Source organism: Oncorhynchus tshawytscha, linkage group LG09, assembly GCF_018296145.1.
Source record: "Oncorhynchus tshawytscha isolate Ot180627B linkage group LG09, Otsh_v2.0, whole genome shotgun sequence".
NCBI classification, from domain to species: Eukaryota; Metazoa; Chordata; class Actinopteri; order Salmoniformes; family Salmonidae; genus Oncorhynchus; species Oncorhynchus tshawytscha.
The window spans coordinates 47,573,335-47,596,013 of record NC_056437.1 but is presented as its reverse complement, the minus strand read 5'-3'; the positions used below and the strand labels follow the sequence as shown (position 1 = coordinate 47,596,013).

At 44.0% G+C, this 22,679-nt stretch overlaps 1 protein-coding gene across 2 annotated transcripts in view; it reads left to right on the top strand.

Moving 5' to 3' along the window:
* LOC112258065 (transmembrane protein 132E-like) overlaps nt 1-22,679 on the top strand; it is a 366,342-nt gene that overhangs the window by 305,930 nt on the left and 37,733 nt on the right. For both annotated transcript variants that reach the window (XM_024432152.2, XM_024432151.2), the window contains exons 4-5: nt 11,266-11,458; nt 17,244-17,387. In XM_024432152.2, coding sequence (XP_024287920.1) covers nt 11,266-11,458; nt 17,244-17,387 — 337 coding nt within the window. The remainder of the gene's footprint in view (nt 1-11,265; nt 11,459-17,243; nt 17,388-22,679) is intronic.

Below are 22,679 nucleotides of genomic sequence, written 5' to 3'. Positions count from 1 at the left end.
GTAAATATCAGTAGCGGGGCTATATACAGGTGGTACCGTTACAGAGTCGATGTGCAGGGACCCGGGTGCGAGGTAATTTGAGGTAATATGTACATGCAGGTAGGGTTATTAAAGTGACTATGCATTGAAAATAACAGAGAGTAGCAGCAGCTTAGAAGAGGCAGGGGGTGGAGCAGGCAATGTAAATCGTCTGGGTAGCCATTTGATTAGAAGTTTAGGAGTCTTATGGCTTGGGGGTTGAAGCAGTTTTAGAAGCCTCTTGGACCTAGACTTGGTGCTCTTGTCACGAACCGGCTCAAAGCCCGTAACAAAAGGGAGACAACGTGGAGATAAGGCGTAACAAAATATATATTTATTAACTAAAGCAACTAAGGAAAATATACAATGGTGTGTGTAATCAGTAATCAGTAGTGTAAGTGAGTGTTTTGCATGCATGAATGTGATAATGCAGGGTGTTGAAAGATGTTGTCGCAAACAACCCAAAAACCACCAAGAAACACAACAAAATCCATAAAGGTGTCTGCATGGAGAGAGTCTCCTCCATGAATGGGGAAGTGGTGTATTTATCCTGGGAGACACCGGGCCCAGGTGTTTCCCATGTAGCTGACGACCCTCCCAACTACGCCCACCAGCATCCTAATAAGGAAATAACAGAGAGAGAATACGGCAGACAGAGTGGGAGGGTCGTCACACTCTGGTACCGCTTGCCGTGTGGTAGCAGACAGGATAGTCTATGACTAAGGTGGCTGGAGTCTTTGGCAATTTTTAGGGCCTTCCTCTGACATCGCCTGGTCTAGAGGTCATGGATGGCAGGAAGCTTGGCCCCGGTGATGTACTGGGCCATATGCACTACCCTCTGTAGTGCCTTGCGGTTGGAGGCCGAGCAGTTGCCATTACCAGGCAGTGATGCAACCCGTCAGAATGCTCTCTGATGCAGCTGTTAACCTTTTGAGGATCTGAGGACCCATGACAAATATTTTCAGTCTCCTGAGGGGGAATAGGTTTTGTTGTGCCTTTGTCACGACTGTCTTGGTGTGCTTGGACAAAGTTAGTTTGTAGGTGATGTGGACGCCAAGGAACTTGAAGCTCTCAACCTGCTCCACTACAGCCCGATCGATGAAAATTGGGATGTACTCGGTCCTCCTTTTCCTGTAGTGCACAATCATCTCCTTTCTCTTGATCACGTTGAGGGAGAGGTTTTTGTCCCTGCACCACACGGTCAGGTCTCTAACCTCCTCCCTATAGGTTGTCTCATCGTTATTGGTGATCAGGCCTACCACTGTTGTGTCATCGGCAAACTTAATGATAGTGTTGGAGTCATGCCTGGCCGTGCAGTCATGAGTGAACAGGGAGAACAGTAGGAGACTGAGCATGCACCCCTGAGGGACCCCCGTGTTGAGGATCAGCTTTGCGGATGTGTTGTTACCTACCCTTACCACCTGGGGGCGGCCCGTCAGGAAGTCCAGGATCCAGTTGCAGAGGGAGATGTTTTGTCCCAGGGTCCTTAGCTTAGTGATGAGCTTTGCAGGCACTATGGTATTCTATGCTGAGCTGTAGTCAATGAATACCATTCTCACATAGGTGTTCGTTTTGTCCAGGTGTAAAAGAGCAGTGTGGAGTGCAATAGAGATTGCATCATCTCTGGATCTGTTGGGGTGGTATTCAAATTGGAGTGGGTCTAGAGTTTCTGAGATAATTGTGTTGATGTGAGCCATGTCCAGCCTTTCAAAGCATTTCATGGCTACAGTTGTGAGTGCTGCTGGTCGGCAGTCATTTCAATCAATCAATCAAATTTTATTTGTCACATACACATGGTTAGCAGATGTTAATGCGAGTGTAGCGAAATGCTTGTGCTTCTAGTTCCGACAATGCAGTAATAACGAACAAGTAATCTAACTAACAATTCCAAAAAACGACTGTCTTATACACAGTGTAAGGGGATAAAGAATATGTACATAAGGATATATGAATGAGTGATGGTACAGAGCAGCATAGGCAAGATACAGTAGATGATATCGAGTACAATATATACATATGAGATGAGTATGTAAACCAAGTGGCATAGTTAAAGTGGCTAGTGATACATGTATTACATAAGGATGCAGTCGATGATATAGAGTACAGTATCTACGTATGCATATGAGATGAAAAATGTAGGGTAAGTAACATTATATAAGGTAGCATTGTTTAAAGTGGCTAGTGATATATTTACATCATTTCCCATCAATTCCCATTATTAAAGTGGCTGGAGTAGAGTCAGTGTCATTGACAGTGTGTTGGCAGTAGCCACTCAATGTTAGTGGTGGCTGTTTAACAGTCTGATGGCCTTGAGATAGAAGCTGTTTTTCAGTCTCTCGGTCCCAGCTTTGATGCACCTGTACTGACCTCGCCTTCTGGATGACAGCGGGGTGAACAGGCAGTGGCTCGGGTGGTTGATGTCCTTGATGATCTTTATGGCCTTCCTGTAGCATCGGGTGGTGTAGGTGTCCTGGAGGGCAGGTAGTTTGCCCCCGGTGATGCGTTGTGCAGACCTCACTACCCTCTGGAGAGCCTTATGGTTGAGGGCGGTGCAGTTGCCATACCAGGCGGTGATACAGCCCGCCAGGATGCTCTCGATTGTGCATCTGTAGAAGTTTGTGAGTGCTTTTGGTGACAAGCCGAATTTCTTCAGCCTCCTGAGGTTGAAGAGGCGCTGCTGCGCCTTCCTCACGATGCTGTCTGTGTGAGTGGACCAATTCAGTTTGTCTGTGATGTGTATGCCGAGGAACTTAAAACTTGCTACCCTCTCCACTACTGTTCCATCGATGTGGATGGGGGGGTGTTCCCTCTGCTGTTTCCTGAAGTCCACAATCATCTCCTTAGTTTTGTTTAGGCAGGTTACCATAGTGTTCTTGGGTACAGGTACTATGGTGGTCTGCTTGAAACATTTTGGTATTACAGACTCAGACAGGGAGAGGTTGAACATTTCAGTGAAGACACTTGCTAGTTGGGCAGCGCATGCTCGGAGTACATGTCCTGGTAATCCGTCTGGCCCTGCGGCCTTGTGAATGTTGACTTGTTTAAAGGTCTTACTCACACAGTCGTCCGGAACAGCTGATGCTCTCATGTATGTTCCAGTGTTCTTGCCTCGAAGGGAGCATATGTTATTTAGCTCATCTGGTAGGCTTGTGTCACTGGGCAGCTCACGGCTGTGCTTCCCTTTGTAGTCTTTAATAGTTTGCAAGCCCTGCCACATCTGACAACCGTCAGAGCCGGTGTAGTACGGTTTGGTCTTTGTCCTGTATTGACACTTTGCCTGTTTGATGGTTTGTCGGAGGGCATTGCGGGATTTCTTATACACTTCCGGGTTAGAGTCCCGCTCCTTGATAGCAGCAGCTCTACCCTTTAGTTGAGTGCGAATGTTGCCTGTAATCCATGGATTCTGATTGGAATATGTACGTACAGTCACTTGGTGACGACGTCATCGATGCACTTATTGATGAAGCCAGTGACTGATGTGGTGTACTCCTCAATGCCATCGGGAAGAATTCTGGAACATATTCCAGTCTGTGCTAGCAAATCATTCCTGTAGTTTAGCATCTGCTTCATCTGACCACTTTTTTATAGACCGAGTCAGTTGTGCTTCCTGCTTTAATTTTTTTGTAAGCAGGAATAGAATTATGGTCAGATTTGCCACAATGTACATAATAAGTTACAAATAATGTGAAAAAACAAACAAAATAGCACAGTTGGTTAAGAGCCAATAAAACGGCATCCATCCTCTCCGGCGCCATCTTGAATACATCTTTTGACTGCCACATTTGTCTTTGCCTAGTCTATAGGGTTATGCAGTAGCGATTTTAGCATGTAAATGTTGGAGGGGCAAACCCACTACACAACACATCACTAAACAATACATTCATTGCACTATAACGGTGACCAACAGGTCCCACACACGGTTAGATCCTACGTAAAGCTATCCCAACAGCAGAGTCCCAACAACAGCGTTCCCATCACCTTACCACTGCTACACCTGGCTATCAGCGGAGCCATGTCTGGCAACGAAACAGTTAATTCATCCTCATTTACAGCCTTTTAAAAAAACATAGCTGATATGGCTAACTTGCTTAAACAAATGTGGTTTCTACTGACAATTTAGATGTGCAAACTACGGCATAAGGGGACGATGAGTGGATAAGAGGCATTCCATCATTTCGATTAGGACATTAATGAGCAAGATAGGACGGACATAGTCAATATAACTATTTGTTCAGCATTTTTGAAATGTACAGAGACAGAATTCATAACATGGGCCGTTCTTACAGTATTCTCCCTGTACACCAAGTCAGAACCGTAGGATAAATAAACGGGGCTTATAAGCAGACAATGCAAGCTTTTACAATATTCAATGATTATATTTCTCTAAAACAGGCTTTTGGCCTGTTTTAAATTAGGGTGAGGCACATGGGCTGTAACAGCTTACTACACAACATACACTTAGTATTACTTTCTTAGCTACAGTATACATATCTCCCAGGCATATTACGTCATTTATGCAGCAGTATACAATACATTTTTGGACTCACCTTGTTGTGCTGTATTCACTTGAACAGGAAGGTGGCGTGGCGGTCCTACGTGGGCAATTTTATAGCCATTCTTTGTCATCAAAGTCAGGCATTCTCTGGATTTATGGTGCATTCAAGACAGCTGGGAACTCGGGGGGGGGACAAAGTTGAATCATGATGACGTCAGTGATCTTCAGGTCGGAGCTCTAGAAAAACCCAGGCCCTGCATGTCCCCAGGCACCCTCATTTGTTGACTTCTGTGATCGAAAAAGCCTTCGTTTCATGCATGTCAACATCAGAAGCCTCCTCCCTAAGTTTGTTTTACTCACTGCTTTAGCACACTCTGCTAATTCTGATGTCCTTGCCGTGTCTGAATCCTGGCTTAGGAAGTCCACCAAAAATTCTGAGAATTCCATACCCAACTATAACATTTTCCGTCAAGATAGAACTGCCAAAGGGGGAGGAGTTGTAGTCTACTGCAGAGATAGCCTGCAAAGTAATGTCATACATTCCAGGTCCATACCCAAACAGTTCGAACTACTAATTTTAAAAATGACTCTCTCCAGAAATAAGTCTCTCACTGTTGCCGCCTGCTACCGACCCCCCTCAGCTCCCAGCTGTGCCCTGGACACCATTTGTGAATTGATCGCCCCCCATCTAGCTTCAGAGTTTGTTCTGTTAGGTGACCTAAACTGGGATATGCTTAACACCCCGGCAGTCCTCCAATCTAAGCTAGATGCCCTCAATCTCACACAAATCATCAAGGAACCCACCAGGTACAACCCTAAATCTGTAAACAAGGGCACCCTCATAGACTTCATCCTGACCAACTGGCTCTCCAAATACACCTCCGCTGTCTTCAACCAGGATCTCAGCGATCACTGCCTCATTGCCTGTATCCGCTACGGGTCCGCAGTCAAACGTCCGCCCCTCATCACTGTCAAACGCTCCCTAAAACACTTCTGCAAGTAGGCCTTTCTAATCGACCTGGGGTATCCTGGAAGGATATTGACCTCATCCCGTCAGTTGAGAATGCCTGGTCATTCTTTAAAAGTAACTTCCTCACCATTTTAGATAAGCATGCTCCGTTCAAAAAATGCAGAACTAATAACAAATATAGCCCTTGGTTCACTCCAGACCTGACTGCCCTCGACCAGCACAAAAACATCCGGTGGCGGATTGCAATAGCATCGAATAGTCCCCGCGATATGCAACTATTCAGGGAAGTCAGGAACCAATACACTCAGTCAGTCAGGAAAGCAAAGGCCAGCTTCTTCAGGCAGAAATTTGCATCCTGTAGCTCTAACTCCAAAAAGTTCTGGGACACTGTAAAGTCCATGGAGAACAAGAGCACCTCCTCCCAGCTGCCCACTGCACTGAGGCTAGGTAACACGGTCACCACCGATAAATCCATGATTATCGAAAACTTCAACAAGCATTTCTCAACAGCTGGCCATGCCTTCCTCCTGGCTACTCCAACCTCGGCCAACAGCTCCGCCCCCCCGGCAGCTACTCGCCCAAGCCTCTCCAGCTTCTCCTTTACCCAAATCTAGATAGCAGATATTCTGAAAGAGCTGCAAAACCTGGACCCGTACAAATCAGCTGGACTTGACAATCTGGACCGCTTTCCTGACTGTTCACCCTCCCTTTCATATCGTCTGAGATCCCCAAGGATTGGAAAGCTGCCGCAGTCATCCCCCTCTTCAAAGGGGGAGACACACTGGACCCAAACTGTTACAGACCTATATCCATCCTGCCCTGCCTATCTAAGGTCTTCGAAAGCCAAGTCAACAAACAGGTCACTGACCATCTCGAATCCCACCGTACCTTCTACACTGTGCAATATGGTTTCCGAGCTGGTCACGGGTGCACCTCAGCCACGCTCAAGGTACTAAACGATATCATAACCGCCATCGATAAAAGACAGTACTGTGCTGACTCTTCATCGACCTGGCCAAGACTTTCGAGTCTGTCAATCACCATATTCTTATCGGCAGACTCAGTAGCCTCGGTTTTTCTAATGACTGCCTTGCCTGGTTCACCAACTACTTTGCAGACAGAGTTCAGTGTGTCAAATCGGAGGGCATGTTGTCCGGTCCTCTGGCAGTCTCTGTGGGGGTGCCACAGGGTTCAATTCTCGGGCCGACTCTTTTCTATGTATATATCAATGATGTTGCTCTTGCTGCGGCCGTTTCCCTGATCCACCTCTACGCAGACGACACCATTCTGTATACTTCTGGCCCTTCCTTGGACACTGTGCTATCTAACCTCCAAACGAGCTTCAGTGCCATACAACACTCCTTCCGTGGCCTTCAACTGCTCTTAAACGCTAGTAAAACCAAATGCATGCTTTTCAACTGTTTGCTGCCTGCACCCGCACGCCCGACTAGCATCACCACCCTGGATGGTTCCGACCTAGAATATGTGGGCATCTATAATTACCTAGGTGTCTGGCTAGACTGTAAACTCTCCTTCCAGACTCATATCAAACATCTCCAATCTAAAATCAAATCTAGAGTCGGCTTTCTATTCCGCAACAAAGCCTCCTTCACTCACGCCGCCAAACTTACCCTCGTAAAACTGACTATCCTACCGATCCTCGACTTCGGTGATGTCATCTACAAAATAGCCTCCAATACTCTACTCAGCAAACTGGATGCAGTTTATCACAGTGCCATCCGTTTTGTCACTAAAGCACCTTATAATACCCGCCACTGCGACCTGTATGCTCTAGTCGGCTGGCCCTCGCTACATATTCGTCGCCAGACCCACTGGCTCCAGGTCATCTACAAGTCCATGCTAGGTAAAGCTCCGCCTTATCTCAGTTCACTGGTCACGATGGCAACACCCACCTGTAGCACGCACTCCAGCAGGTGTATCTCACTGATCATCCCTAAAGCCAATACCTAATTTGGTCCCCTTTCGTTCCAGTTCTCTGCTGCCTGTGACTGGAATGAATCGCAAAAATCGCCCAATTTACCTACCTCATCCCCATACTGTTTATATTTATTTACTTTTCTGCTCTTTTGCACACCAGTATCTCTACCTGTACATGACCATCTGATCATTTATCACTCCAGTGTTAATCTGCAAAATTGTAATTATTCGCCTACCTCCTCATGCCTTTGTATATAGACTCTTTTTTTCTACTGTGTTATTGACTTGTTAATTGTTTACTCCATGTGTAACTCTGTGTTGTTGTCTGTTCACACTGCTATGCTTTATCTTGGCCTGGTCGTAGTTGTAAATGAGAACTTGTTCTCAACTAGCCTACCTGGTTAAATAAAGGTGAAATAAAAAAAATGAAAAAAGAGGCCTGAGTTCCCGACTTGAGATTCCGAGTTAGATGACCGTTCGAAACGTATTTTCCCAGTCGTCTTGAACTCACTGAAAACAGATTTCCCAGTTGTGAGTTTCCAGTTGTTTTGAGCGAGGCAGAAGTTATGCTGGATTGACACCATGGCCAATGTTGAATGTTTATCCTTTTAAGCTTGGAAAAGAGATCTGTAAACCCAGACTTGGGACCACACACCCACTCTACTGAATAGCAGGGTAGTGATTGCTTTGCAGTGCTTGCAGTTAGCCACTGATTCCTTCCAAACCACTCATTGTTGGATTTGTTTACTTGATTCATGATGATGACTGCTAGCTTGCTAGCAAAGATTTTGAAAGTAGGATGTTGACATGATCAGTCCAATAAAAGCTGCTGTATATATAACATGATTTGACTTCATTTTATCTGTGGCCAATGACCTTTTAGCCTTATTGGATGGGCACTTCTAATGTAACTATTTGGCAGCACCAAAGGGCTTGAAATTTTCGAGCTCTACCCTTAGATTTTCCGGTGACATAGTGTCCCCATGAGTGACAGAACACTGAGCCAATCACTAGAGAACATTACTAATCCCTATGCTCTGTATATTCCACTGGCTGCCCCACCTGCATTTTGGAGCTGCCTTACTCAAGAAAACAAAAAAGAGACCATTTTTTTTTTTTTTTTTACATTGTTTGCAACCTGATATGTAACACTTATTAATGCTAAAATAAAATGCCAAACAGGCATCCCCCCCAAGCTAGAAAGGTGGGGCTCAAAATTGGTGGGGCTATGTAATATCTGTACAAACTCTTAGAAGAAGAAAGAGAGAGCCTCAACTGTAGGCTAGTTGAAGGATTTTAACCCAGGTCTGGGAGCTGAATATTCCCAGATCATGGGGTGAAGTGTTGAAGTGATAGCTCCAGCCATGTGAATCACTGTCGCAGCCCTTTAGCAATCCTCTGCTACGGAGCTGTGCTGTGATAGCTACAGTAGCAAGGCATATCTCTCCCCTTGGCATGCTCAAGAAAATAAGACACAACCACAGTTTCTTGCAATTCAGTGGACACATCCAACAGGGCTGATTTTAATTTACTCTAACCGAGAACCATGTGAGATACGGAACTCGAAAATGATCTCGGTGTAGCCTAGAGGTCATTCAGGTTGATTAATACTGATGGCCCACAATAACACAGCTAATAAAGCTAACCAGGACGCACAGAAAGGGCGTTGTTAACAAGGCCTTCCATTTGAAGAAGACACGTCACCCACACAACATATCCCTAAAGCGCATTTACTCAATTTCCACCCGTGTAACTCTCATTCCCTACATGAACGATTCGGGTGTCTGGTTTTCTCAGTTCTAGTTGTCAAGCGTCGTTTCGCCAAGCTACCTGTTTCACAAGGAGTGTCACGGATAAAGGAGTAGAATATTCTGTGTGTGATGTTGAGACAAACAGGCAGAACTTATTTAGGCTGTCAGCTCTCATCATGCTGTTTCCAGTAAGGCCCTTTATGAGGAGTGCTGTACTGCAGATAGGGACTTGGCTCCCCAATTTCATTACAATGCTGCCATTTTCCCTTTGAATAACAGACTTACCTTCTCTCTGCGGAGGGATGGTTAATTTCAGATCCAGGTCAAGGTTGGCTTTAATGGTCTTGTAAACCGGGAACCTACTGTAGGGCCTATACTGCTGCTCGGTGCAGAATGTGTCTTTTAAATGTGATTGTTTCGCAAATTGGAGCAATAGTAAAGGTGGTATATTAAACATATATAGTATGTTGGTCTGCTGGTATAGTCATTCCACAGTTGATTCAATAGTTTTATATTTCTAGGGAGCCTTTCTAGGGAGTTTTTCCTAGCCACCGTGCTTCTACACCTGCATTGCTTGCTGTTTGGGGTTTTAGGCTGGGTTTCTGTACAGCACTTTGAGATATCAGCTGATGTACGAAGGGCTATATAAATACATTTTATTTTATTTTATTTGATATCATCTTACAAGAAGATAAATCATTCAAAAGCAGAATTTATTGAATGTTTTAGTACATATTAAATGTATGGAATGATACCGGGTGAAAAGATAAATGGTCATCTTTGCCCAGGCGAAACTAACGCTTGTTCAAGTACACAGTTTGTTTACTGTACATGTGGTTAATGTAATGGATGTTTGAAATGGAAGGAGGTGTAACGTTCGTCATCTTCCTCTGATGAGGAGTAAGAGAGGTCGGACCAATTTGCAGCGTGGTAAGTGTCCATTTTAATAAGACAAACTGAACACTACAAAAATACAAATAACAAAGTGAAACAAACGAAACGGTCCCGTGTGGAAACAAACACTAACACGGAAGATAATCACCCACGAAACACAATAGAAAACAACTACCTAAATATGGTTCTCAATCAGGGACAATGATTGACAGCTGCCACTGATTGAGAACCATACCAGGCCAAACACAGAAATAGCAAATCATAGAAAAACTAACATAGACAACCCACCCAACTCACGCCCTGACCATGCTAAAACAAAGACATAATAAAAGAACTAAGGTCAGAATGTGACAGGAGGGAATGTTCACACCGTATATTTGACCACTCTACTGTATGTGTGCTAGCCATAACCTGCTGGTACTTATGCACATATATGGGCCACGGTAATGATAATGGAAATGTCATGTAAAGGTTATGATGTTCATAGAAATGTCATGAACAGATTTTGCTTCATCGACACCCAATGAGACAGTTGTAATGTCTTGTCATGGGGCTCTTTTATAAAAGAACTGTCACATCTCGACCGTATAGTCTTTATCAAAGCGTAGCTTATTAAAGGCTCATCGATCACCTTGAAAGAAGTTCAACTCACTTCTGGAGTTTCCAGAGTTCAGTCACATTCATTTAAGTGATGACTCACCTGAGGCTTACATTGTGAAGGCCTTCATGCCTCCTTCATTTGACAGTTTTTAGAACCATGTTGACGCACTGCCGTTAATGTTCATATCTTTTGATAAACACCCAAAAAACATAAAAAACTCTGACACACATGCTCACGCATGTGCATGGAGATCTCATGCATGGTCGGGTAGCTCCTAAAAGTCGATAGGAATGCCACATTTCTGGACCTCATCGGTTATTCCAAAACAACAGATGGGCACAAGCAGCAGCCTAATTGTTTCATTTTCTGATTGTTTCGATAAATAATGCCTTATACTTGACAGAACATCTGTTTACGCTGATAGCCTACTCATTAGCGTATTTAATGTTCAAATGCAGCCCTGAACCCCATTAAGCCCCTTGTAAATTAATTAAATGGCTGGATTTGGTGCTGGCTCCTGCTGTGTCTTTGGTAACATGTTGCTGTAATTGACGTATTACGCTATAATCACTCAATTATTCCATTCCCCACCCCACAGGGATGCGCTGGCCAATATCGAGGTGATGCAACTGGACTTTGAGATGGAGAACTTCACCAGCCAATCAGTAACCAGGAGGATCAACTGGAACATCGACTACCGGGGACAGAACCCGCCTCCGGACTCAGAGAAGGTGGTGACTGAGTTGACCGTGGTGCAGAAGGACATTCAGGCTATCATCCCACTCTCCATGGTGAGTAACCTGTGACATCACATACAGTATGCTATAATAATTTTCATATCAGTTGAATCTGTCTATTGCAACATTTGCCACTGTTCAATTCAGATCTCTCATGCAAGAAAATAAGTTAGCCACTCTCATTAACCTCTAGCGTCGAGCAATCCCGTATCCGGGAGCGTAATTATAGCCTCAAGCTCATTACCATAACGCAACGTTAACTTCTTGCGTCGAGCCATCCCGGATCCGGGATTGTGAATACAGCCTCAAGCTCATTACCATAACGCAACGTTAACTATTCATGAAAATCGCAAATGAAATGAAATTAATATGCTAGCTCTCAAGCTTAGCCTTTTGTTAACAACACTGTCATCTCAGATTTTCTAAATATGCTTCTCAACCATAGCAAAACAAGCATTTGTGTAACAGCTAGCGCAGCTAGCGTAGCATTTAGCGTAGCATTTAGCGTTAGCATCAGCAGGCAACATTTTCACAAAAACCAGAAAATCATTCAAATAAAATCATTTACCTTTGAAGAACTTCAGATGTTTTCAATGAGGAGACTCTCAGTTAGATAGCAAATGTTCATTTTTTCCAAAAAGATTATTTGTGTAGGAGAAATCGCTCTGTTTTGTTCATCACGTTTGGCTAAGAAAAAAATCAGAAAATGCAGTCTCTACAACGCCAAACTTTTTACCAAATTAACTCCATAATGTCGACAGAAACATGGCAAACGTTGTTTAGAATCAATCCTCAAGGTGTTTTTCACATATCTATTCAATGATAAATTATTAGTGGCAGCTGTGTTTCTCCTCGAAGCAAATGAAAAATACACGCAGCTGGAGATTACGCAATAATTGCAACGGAGGACACCAAGCGGCCACCTGGTAGATGTAGTCTCTTAAGGTCAATCTTCCAATGATTTGCCTACAAATACGTCACAATGCTGTCGACACCTTGGGGAAACGACAGAAAGTCTAAGCTCATACGTGACCAATACACAGCCATATAAGGAGACATTGGAACACAGCGCATTCAAAATCTGGGGCACTTCCTGTATGACATTTCATCTTGGTTTCGCCTGTAGCGTTAGTTCTGTGGCACTCACAGACAATATCTTTGTAGTTTTGGAAACGTCAGAGTGTTTTCTTTCCAAAGCTGTGAATTATATGCATAGTCGAGCATCTTTTCGTGACAAAATATCTTGTTTAAAATGGGAACGTTTTTTTATCCATAAATTAAAAGAGCACCCCTTTATATCCAAGAAGTTAAAGGACCTTCGATCCCCATTGTCATAGGTAAGCATGCTTATCAACACTTGAGGTTCTCTTTCACTAGCTCAATGCTCATTTCACCTGCTAAGAGAAGGCCGCCAAGGCAACCTAGTAATGGCACACCATGCGAAGAGTCTGTCTGGCGCCTCCACTCCTATCTCGTGAAAAGGGGCAATTAGTAAGCCGTAAACACCGCTTGTGGAAATGAGGGACATTAATCAAGTTATAGGAAGGCAGAGGGCCAGTCCTGAAAGGTCAAGTTGCCTCCTGTGTGGTTTCACCTCCCTTTATTTGGTGAAGGGAGCCTGTGAAAAGTCTCAGGGAGAGAGACTTCATTATTAGGCTATTAAAATTCAGCTGCTTGGGCAAATGTTAAAGCGATACTTAGCTCTCTCAGCCCCGCATATATTTATATAGGTTTAAAATGCCACAAGTTGCAGAGAAGTAAGTGCCCAGGTGCTGAAGACACTTTTTTACACACTCGGCTACAGAGGTTATTAAGCGAGGAGGAAGAAAATCTCTCACGAAACATGACGGTGTGCTTCAAGGGCTTTATTAGAGAGGTCAGGCAGAGTGATGAAGATAGGAGTTCAGTTGAAAGGAGCCAGAGTTACGGAAGGCCAACGCATGGGGAATCGCAAAAAATAGCAAAAGCTGAGGCAACCTGCTTGCCTGGCTACCCAGACTCCTTGCTCCGGCCAAACGCTTCGCCACGCCCACGGATGTTAGTTTATTCTCCGCAATGAGTCTGGATCTGAGTACCTCCCTGACCCTTCACTAAATGCGAACACATTCAGGGCCATCTGATTGGTCCAGAAATCAGTGGGTTGGGCCAGAGCCATTACAAACGTGGTAAAGCGGCAGGTTGAAAATTTGTCATTGGCTTTGGTACTGGTTAGAGACGATCCAATCGCTGATGAATTTGTTTTGTACAATGCCCCTCGTCACCACAAACAACTTCAATGATTGCAGTCTAAGACTAAAGAATGTTGTGAATGAAAGAGCAGCGGAAGAATTTAGTGTGAGTCGTCAGGCTAGAAACCTGTGCCATTTCATGCAATTTCAGTTGCTGTGTTTCACTGTTTCTCATTCATGTACTATAGAGGAAAGACCAAGTCTGTGTCCCAAATAGCACCCTATTCCCATAGGGCTCTGGTCAAAGGTAGTGCACTACATGGAATAGCATGCCATTTGGGACTTAGGCAGAATCCAATGCCACATAATCCCAGGTCTCTTTGTGTGAAATGATTGTAACAGGAATAGTAGCAACAAGAGGCTCTGCACGTTGTGTTTACCACTGCACACATCCTCTGCTAGCTTGTTAGAAACCAGAACGCTCACATTAATATTTTTTTCTGCATGGATTTGGGAGACAGCAGAATGAGGCAATCCGGAAAAACACACAAGATGCATTTTGTATTTTGAGTAACAAAAAAAAATGCAGGCGAGGGACTGAGAAGAACATGGCACGCCAAGCGCGCAAAATTAATATCCTCTCTGATTTAGCTCTCGCATGAACGAGAGAGGGAGAGGTGGAGAAAAATAACTAGAGGAGAAAAAAAAATGTTTTTTTCCAGGAAATAAAAGCTTTGCTAAGCAGAGTCAATGCCAGGCAGAGCTGAGCCACTAATACTGGGGAGGAGGGGAGTGGGGAGACAGTAGCTGGGGAGGGAGGAGGAGGTGGGAAGGAAGCAGGTGAATTTACAGTGCAGAGTGCATCTTCCAGGATAATGTGGTTAAATCAGGCCGGGCTCCATCACTTTTGTCCTGTCAGAGCCCCAGCCAGGTCCCCCTGGCTGCCACATTCTCGCGCAATTAGCACCCCGCGCCAAAGAGCCCTCTCAGGGGCTTCTCATAAACGGGGGATGGGGAGGTGGAGAGAGCAGGAGAGGGGGATGAGGGCGCAAAGGAGAGGAGGGAGGGGAATAGCGGGGTACTGTGTTGTTGGCTCCACCACTGCGCCATGCTGCCGCAGTAGCGAACAGATGATAAATAAAACATGACAGCGTCTTTGCCGAGGCCCCTATGGCAAAAAGTCGCATGACACACACACACACACACACACACACACACACACACACACACACACACACACACACACACACACACACACACACACACACACACACACACACACACACACACACACACCACATGTCTGGCACATCTGACGTTGCATTTTGATCATTTACATGAGGAATAGGAGCTAGGGCACAGTAAGCAGCAGAGGCTTTGATGAGTTTCGCTTGCTAATCGGCTTCGTCAAAACTCAACAACTGAGGGCTGCCAACCTTAATTCGCTCTCTCATTGCTTGTCATTTGGTTACTTGGTTTCAAATGGACCCTGCTTCTTTAATTTAATAAATCTAAAACAACAATGCTCACATGAACAAAGCTAAACTAGTAGTCGATACTAGTCAATGTTACAGTAGCAGTATAATGCGTTTTTCATTTCCGCTGTGTATTGAACTGATAGAGTTGTCTCAGTCCTGTCTTGTGTGTACACTAGCTGACAGTTTTCTTCGTGTGTCTAAATGCGTTAACCTTGGTGTTTCGCGGGCTATAAAATGTTTAATGACTTTGAAATGGCCTCCTGCATGTTATTGATAGCTCTCCCCTTACTGTGTTCATGATAAACTCTCACTCATTACACTGGACACTGCAGCTACCGCTACCCGCCACCGCAAATACTCAGGCCCCTATTTACATTTTTTACATTAGCCATGCAGCAGAATACCATTTGACACATGAAAATGAGAAACATGATGGAGGACGGGCGTCTTGTTACTATAAGGTTGCGGTTTGTTGTGAGGAAAAATAGTTATTGGGCTCTATTTTCTCCATCCCTTCATTTGTCTACGTCTGAGTGGCTGTTCTTTAGCAAGAAACAGGGAGGCTAGGTTTACACATTCTCCTCACTGAATAATTGTCTGGCAAACATTGTATTATGAATAAATGTGTCAGCAGGTAGAATGGCATCAATGTTCAAATAGTGCACCAGCTAATTTGATTTGGGCAGGATCTGACCATGCAACATAACTAGCATTTTATATGCTGCCATTTTTTTTATTACACCACGTTAAGTAATACTGTTTTTCCTCTGAGGCTTGATACAAAACAGATATTTAAATATAGTGTTTTGATTGAAATCAAAGGCACATTTACATGATTTGTGTTTTCTCTAGAGGGTCACGAGGGACACAAATTAGAGCCTAACTCATTACCCCCGCACAGCTCACATTCATTCCGCCAAAATAATGAATTCAAAGTCGTCCAATTGAAGATTCAGTGTGCATTTTAATTGGCTGTTTCTATATCACTGGAGTCATAAAATAAGTGTACATCTGCTGATGGTCTTGGCTCTGTTTATAATCAGTTCTCAAGTCAGTTTACACTGAATATACTAAACATTATGGACACCGTCCTAATATTAAGTTCCCCACCCCTTCCCAGAACAGCCTCAATTCAGCAGAGCATGGACTCTACAAGGTGTCGAAATCATTCCACAGGGATGCTGGCCCATGTCGACTCCAATGTTTTCCACTGTTGTGTTAAGTTGACTGGATGTCTTTTAGGTGCTGGACCATTCTTGACACAAACCGGTGCGCCTGGCACCTACTACCATTCCCCGTTCAAAGGCACTTACATTTTTTGTCTTGCCCATTTACCCTCTGAATGGCACATAAACACAATCCATGTCTCAAATGTCTCAAGGTTTACAAGTCCTTCTGTCTCGTCCCCTTCATCTACACTGATTGAAGTGGATTTAACAAGTGAAATCAATAAGGATCCACCTGGTCAGTCTATGTCATGGAAAGAGTGTTCTTAATATTTTGCGTACTCAGTGTATATTCCCCAGCATTGTGATTTCAGGCATCTATTAGTGACCCTAGACTGTTTGCCGCCTTAGTGCAAATAAGATGATAACGCAGATTCTCTAACTGTAACCAAGATTATGAGGACAGACAAAAAGGTTTTGACGACGATATAATGTTTTGCAGGGCTATGAAAAGATCATTTCCTTAGGCATTTCATTTCACTTCTCTTTCATATTTCATATTTCCATCTGCTTGATGAAGAATGAATGTTTCACTTCACAACTCAAATGACTTTGCATACATTGTCAATGCGAACGCCTTTTTTCCCTAACATACAGTTGCAGCGTGAAGGGGAAAACATAAAACTGTGTCCTGCACAGTGATTGATGTTCATTATTCTCTTTGTGCATTCTAAAAATGTTTTATCTTGTCTCACTTCATTTTCTTTTCAAAGTGTTCATTGGAACATTTGAGGACACCTCTACAGTGTATCTTTTGAAAATGCATACCTCGTGTGGTGAAATGTATCAAAAAGGGGTGGCCCATTTCAAATCAAACCAAGCCGACCACTGAGAATGGCTTCCAGCAGAACTCTTTGGACTTCCTTTTTGAAAAGTTAATATTGGTAGTACTCAGTGAAATAAATGTGCGATAAACACTATCTAACACTGTTTCATGTTTGTTCCCTCTCTCCTTTAAACTCTACAGGACACCGAAATCATTAACACTGCGATACTGACTGGCCGAACCGTGGCCATTCCCGTGAAAGTGGTCTCCATTGAAATGAGTGGAGTCGTGACTGATGTATCATCCTTCGTAGAGTGCAAGTCCTCTAACGAAGACATTGTGAAGGTAAGGTACAGTAGTTCCCTCTTAGGTTGCACAATTCCAGTAACTTTCCCAATTGTGATTTTGGAATACCTTGGACTTTTGGGAATGTTACCGGCATTTCTCAACCCTATCCCTCTAAGAATGATATTGTCTTGGTAATGTATCTGCTACCAAATGGAATCCCACCGTACTTGTACACACCCTAATGGGCCTGCAGCACACTTTAATATACCATCATGCGAACATCAAAACCTCTTTACATGGCTGTCCATAATTATGTGCTCTTGACTCAGTTGCTTTTGAACCCCCCACAGATGAATCAATGGATGTTCATAGTCTTACTGGTACACCAAAATCAATAGGCTACAAAGCACAGTAATATCTCTGAAGGATGCCTAGTCTGGTTGCCGCCGTTTCTCCAGACCTTAGTTTACTCTAGCTGCATTATCTGGTGCAAGGCCTACCATCCATTTCCATTCACTTAGGCTGTGTCCCAAATGGATCCGTATGCCCTATATAGTGCACAACTTTGACCGGAGCCCTATGGGCCCTGAAGTAGTGCACTAAATAGGGAATAGGGTGCCATTTGGGACCTGACCTTAGCCAAGTAGGATACCTGGAGGTGAGGAGACGTTGCTAGTGTCCTGGGATGAGTCACAAACACAACTATAGCCCATTGGGAGCCACAGCTGGGGTATGCAACATCAACTCCCATTTGTGGATTAAAGAAGCAAACCCCATAAACAGTGTTGGTAAATCCCATTTTGTTGTAGAAAGAGTTGGATAAAGGAGGCTGCGACCTCTGAAATTGAATCCAAACGTACTTGTTGATTCTCTCCGAGCGCGTTTGATGACAGCACTACCACACCTTACAGGACATGTGAGAGAATTATACATGTGATGTAGAAAAAAATTATAGGCAATTGTTTTTATGTGGATTTATGCATTTTTGTTCATTTGAGATTATCGTGTGGGATTATTTAAAGGGGAGTGCATAATTATAATGCAAATTCGTTCGGAATAAATAGAGGAAAAAGCATCAGCTGTAAAACACAGACAGAATACAGACAGCCCCTAATCTTATTCTGACATTCATATGTGTGATAATACTAGGATCAATATGCCAGAGCATGAATAAAAAGCATTACTTTTTGCCATTAATCTGTATGTGATAAGGTTTAGAATGGTTTCAAGACGAGCTGCATTAGCGCAGTGTTATTGACTGGACTTTGGTTCACTGCCCCTGCCATTGAACTTTAGAAGCTAATGCAAGATGAGCCCTTCACGCCGAGATGTACATGAGTCCTGACAGTTCTATACAACACTCCACAGAATACGAACGAAAGGTTCACAAAGACAACCCACTTAGTTTGTGTGGTTGTGTGCTCTTCCCCTTGCATTTCGTGATGCCACATTATTCCCATTATTCATACACCGCACTCTTAATGCAGATCTATTCTAATCAGATGACTCTATTCTCTTATATTTTATTATTGTGTTTGTGTAGCCTTGGTGAGTCTGTGGAACACTCAAAACAATAGGCTCTGCATGGTCTATAAGTAAAGCGTATATAGAACGTCTTGTTATATAAGCCAAGCCGCACCATGTGCACATAGGTTGTGAATTGCAAATGTGTAGACGTCAGATACATATATCGGATTTTTGTTTTTAACAAAGCGGGTGTTTTTTTTAAGCTTTGGTTATTCGCCAACCTGCCGGTATTCTGTTTTTGTACCCAACTTTTGGAAAACGTTACGCGGTGCTCATTTCTCTTTGCTGAGGCGTTTATTTCTTTGTTTGTTTGTTTCTTCCCCCTTTGAAATAAATAGGCCACGATATATGTCAGCGCTGGCAGATAACCCAATCCCATTTGAATGTACAGTGGATGGTGTTTGTGTGCGAGAGAGAGCACAGTAAGATTCTTATTAAACCATACATCTGTGCTCTGCTCAGACTGGGGTTTGTTGTGGTGTTTTATGTTGTGTTGTTTGGGGTGGGAGGAGTGCACGAGTACGGGAGGCAGTATGGGGAGAAGGCAGGAAGCAGAGGGGGAGGCTGGGCGAGTGGAGGCGAGGGCTGGGGATTTGTCAGCAAGCGGGAGACGACATGACTCCCCCAGCTGATCCTTTCTCCCAGGGCTGTGTGTGTGTATGTGATCGCGTAGCGGCAGAGCACCCTCTTCCACGCCAGTGGTCATCCAACCCTTGCCCAGCCAAGTCCTCAGTTTCCTCCATTCTGCACTCTCACACCATTGTGACACATTCACCTTCAGCCAGTGACCAGGCTTATATAAGAAAGGCTTTGTGAGGCAATGAGATAAGTACACCTGAGTGGTATACTGTCTTCAGTATTGTCTCCCTGCTGTCTGCTGTGGTATTGTATATGAGAGGTCTTGAAGAAGTTGTCTTATTATTGTTGATAGCTTCACAATGAGGACTTAATCCAGTCAATTGGAGCTTGCTGGCCCAGAAATCATGTATGAATAGATAAAGCAATGAAATGGGATGTGTTTCGCAAAGTGCTCCTCTGTCGATTAAAGAGAATTGATTATTGATTATCTTACTGTACCTCCAAGTATGTTTTCATAATGGTAAATACAGGGCAACAGTAACACAACTGTGGTGTGTTCATTAGGCCCCAAACGAAAATAACCAAACTGAAACAGAGAAGGACTACTTGAACTCGTCGAATACCACCACCAGGAAACACTTCTTTTTTTTTTACTTTTGCAAAACATTCTAAAGCATTTTTATTTTGTGTCCTAATGGACACTGCCCAGGTTATGTTTTATTTTGCCATATACTGTACCACCAGGAACTAAACAGGTGGTATTGATAGGCCTACAGTCTGCATGAGTTATTGTACAACATTGAAACAGCTCATGCGATCAAACGGAACTCATTACAGGCCTAAATCCTGTTTGGAGGCACATGTTGAAGTTAAGAGTGTGAGCAGAGGCTGGCCAGCATGGGATGTGCATCACTAAATGGTGATCATTGTTTCTCATTAGATCCATACGCATTAGTCAGTAGAATAAGCATTATCAGGTCACTCCACCAACCTTCTGTTTTCCACATGCATGCGCCTCAACGAAGTGGATATACTGTGCTGCAGGCGGGTGGGGATCCTTTTTGATCATGCATCTCTGCTTGTGGGTTTAAACTGGATGCCTGGATGCCACCATAGTGGGCAGTGCCCACCCTGTCTTTCTTTGCCCTGCACCCACCCAGGCAATCTGCTGGCACCATGGAAGGTGTCACAGAATATTAGAGGGCTGTGTAGCGACGGCAGCTCGCAGCTCCGTGCATTAGAGCACTTTCACGGACCCCCACTGGCCTTCTGACGCCTGTAGTCGTTAACAGCTTTTGACTCACAATTAGCCAGACAAGTTTATTAGCTGCCTGCAGGAGCTGGGATAATTTGGGTTAGTGCAGTTAGCGAAGGCGTATCAGCAAAGTGAGTGATAGGGAGGCTGGTGTTAGCATTATAGCAAAGTGGAGGCCTAGAGTGGTAGGTCACAGGTGTGGAGGGTGCACTGTGGTGGTTTTGGTACAGAGGATGACTGTACCTTATCTGTCTGTGGGTGGGGGTGCAGGTATTTCCTTTGCTCTGTACAGTGCAGACACATGCCCCTTTGCCCTCCCAGTCTCCAAAGTGTCCTTTTGGGTGGTGGTATAATTTTCCCCTAAAAACTTTTTTTGTATAAAGGTTTCTCATTGTTGTTCGGAATCCACTGCCCGTCGCAATTCGTTGTAACTTTGTCAAGTTCATCACCCCCTACCCCATCCATTGGTTGCACCTGTTGATCTGCCCTGTACAGAGCCCAGTTGCGCCTTTTTTCCAAGTCTACCCTGTATGTCGATTGCGCTTACCCGGTATCCAAAAAGGCATATGGCTTGAGAGATGTGGTCATCGGTCGAGTGTGTACTGCCACAGCATCATAACATTTGATTAACACTTGATAACGCTTGATTTAACCTACATCATCATCAATATTCAGTCTGGTTGGCTGACATAGAGAGTAGCGACTGCATCAATGACCCTCCGATCCAACTCCATCCCTTTTTCAGTCGGGAGTTGTACATGTATGTCAGGGCAGCAGCAACACAGGTAGTCTACACTCTAGCTAACCACCATACTAAAATATCTACACAAGCCACTAGCCAGCCAGCCGTATATCATGAGTTAGACAATTATTATGTTTTTTATTGCTGTTGTAATTTTACCCCCTTTTTCTCCCCAATTTGTGATATCCAACTGCAATCCAATCTTGTGTCATCGTTGCAACGGGCTCGAGAGAGGTGAAAATAGAGTAATGCGTCTTTCGAAATATGACCCGCAAAGCTGCGCTGCTTCGTAACACCCGCTCGGTTGAACCCGGAAGCCAGCCACACCGATGTGTCGGAGGAAACACAATTCAACTGACGACTGTTTGTCAACTTGCCCGCCACAAGGAGTCGCTAGAGCGCGATGAGCCAAGGAAAGCTCCCCGACCAAACCCTCCTCTAACCCGGATGACACTTGGGAGGCCCGAGTTAGACAATTATGAATATTAAATGATGAAGTTATTATTTGATACAAGCGTTGAAGATTAATCACAATCAGTAAAAGAAATCGAGCAAGCTACAGATGTCGTATCTTAATTTGATCACTCTTACTGAGAATTCTAGTGCAGAGCAGGAAATGCAAACTCTGTAATTTCCCACTTTAAAATGTCAAGGTTGATTTGCCCTAACAAAAATGCATTATTTTAGCAAACTGGCTCCAATTAAGATCCTACACCTGTAACTAGAATATTTGCATCAATCATCAACATCAATGATCAGCTGATAGCCCACACTCTTTTTCTGATGTCAATCAGGAAAAAGAGTGAAGCACTGTGTACTAACTTGCTTAACATGTGTGTGTGGCAGAGCACCTGCCCCTGAAAGGTCTGTGCTTGGCCCTTCTGGCAAGCAATAACCTAATTGTCATAATTCAGTATGCCAAAAGTCTATTACGCTGATTCCAACCGTCATCCTAGATCTCCGGCAGACAAATATAATCCCGAAATCCCTATTCACACAAAGGTGGCTTAAGATGGCAAAGTCTCATAGTAGATCTGAATACGCCAATGATCAGAAAAAGGGAAAGAAAGATAAATACTTTACTCTCGCTGAAGGCTTCCGACGCGGCCTGTATGGATTGCAGAGTGGAGAGGACTGTCTGGATGAACTGGGTATTTTATTACCCAGTCCCCCCAATATGATGAATCCCCAGAACTGAGAAGACTCCAACCTCCATTTGTAAGAGATTAGCTCCTTTGATTAGTGT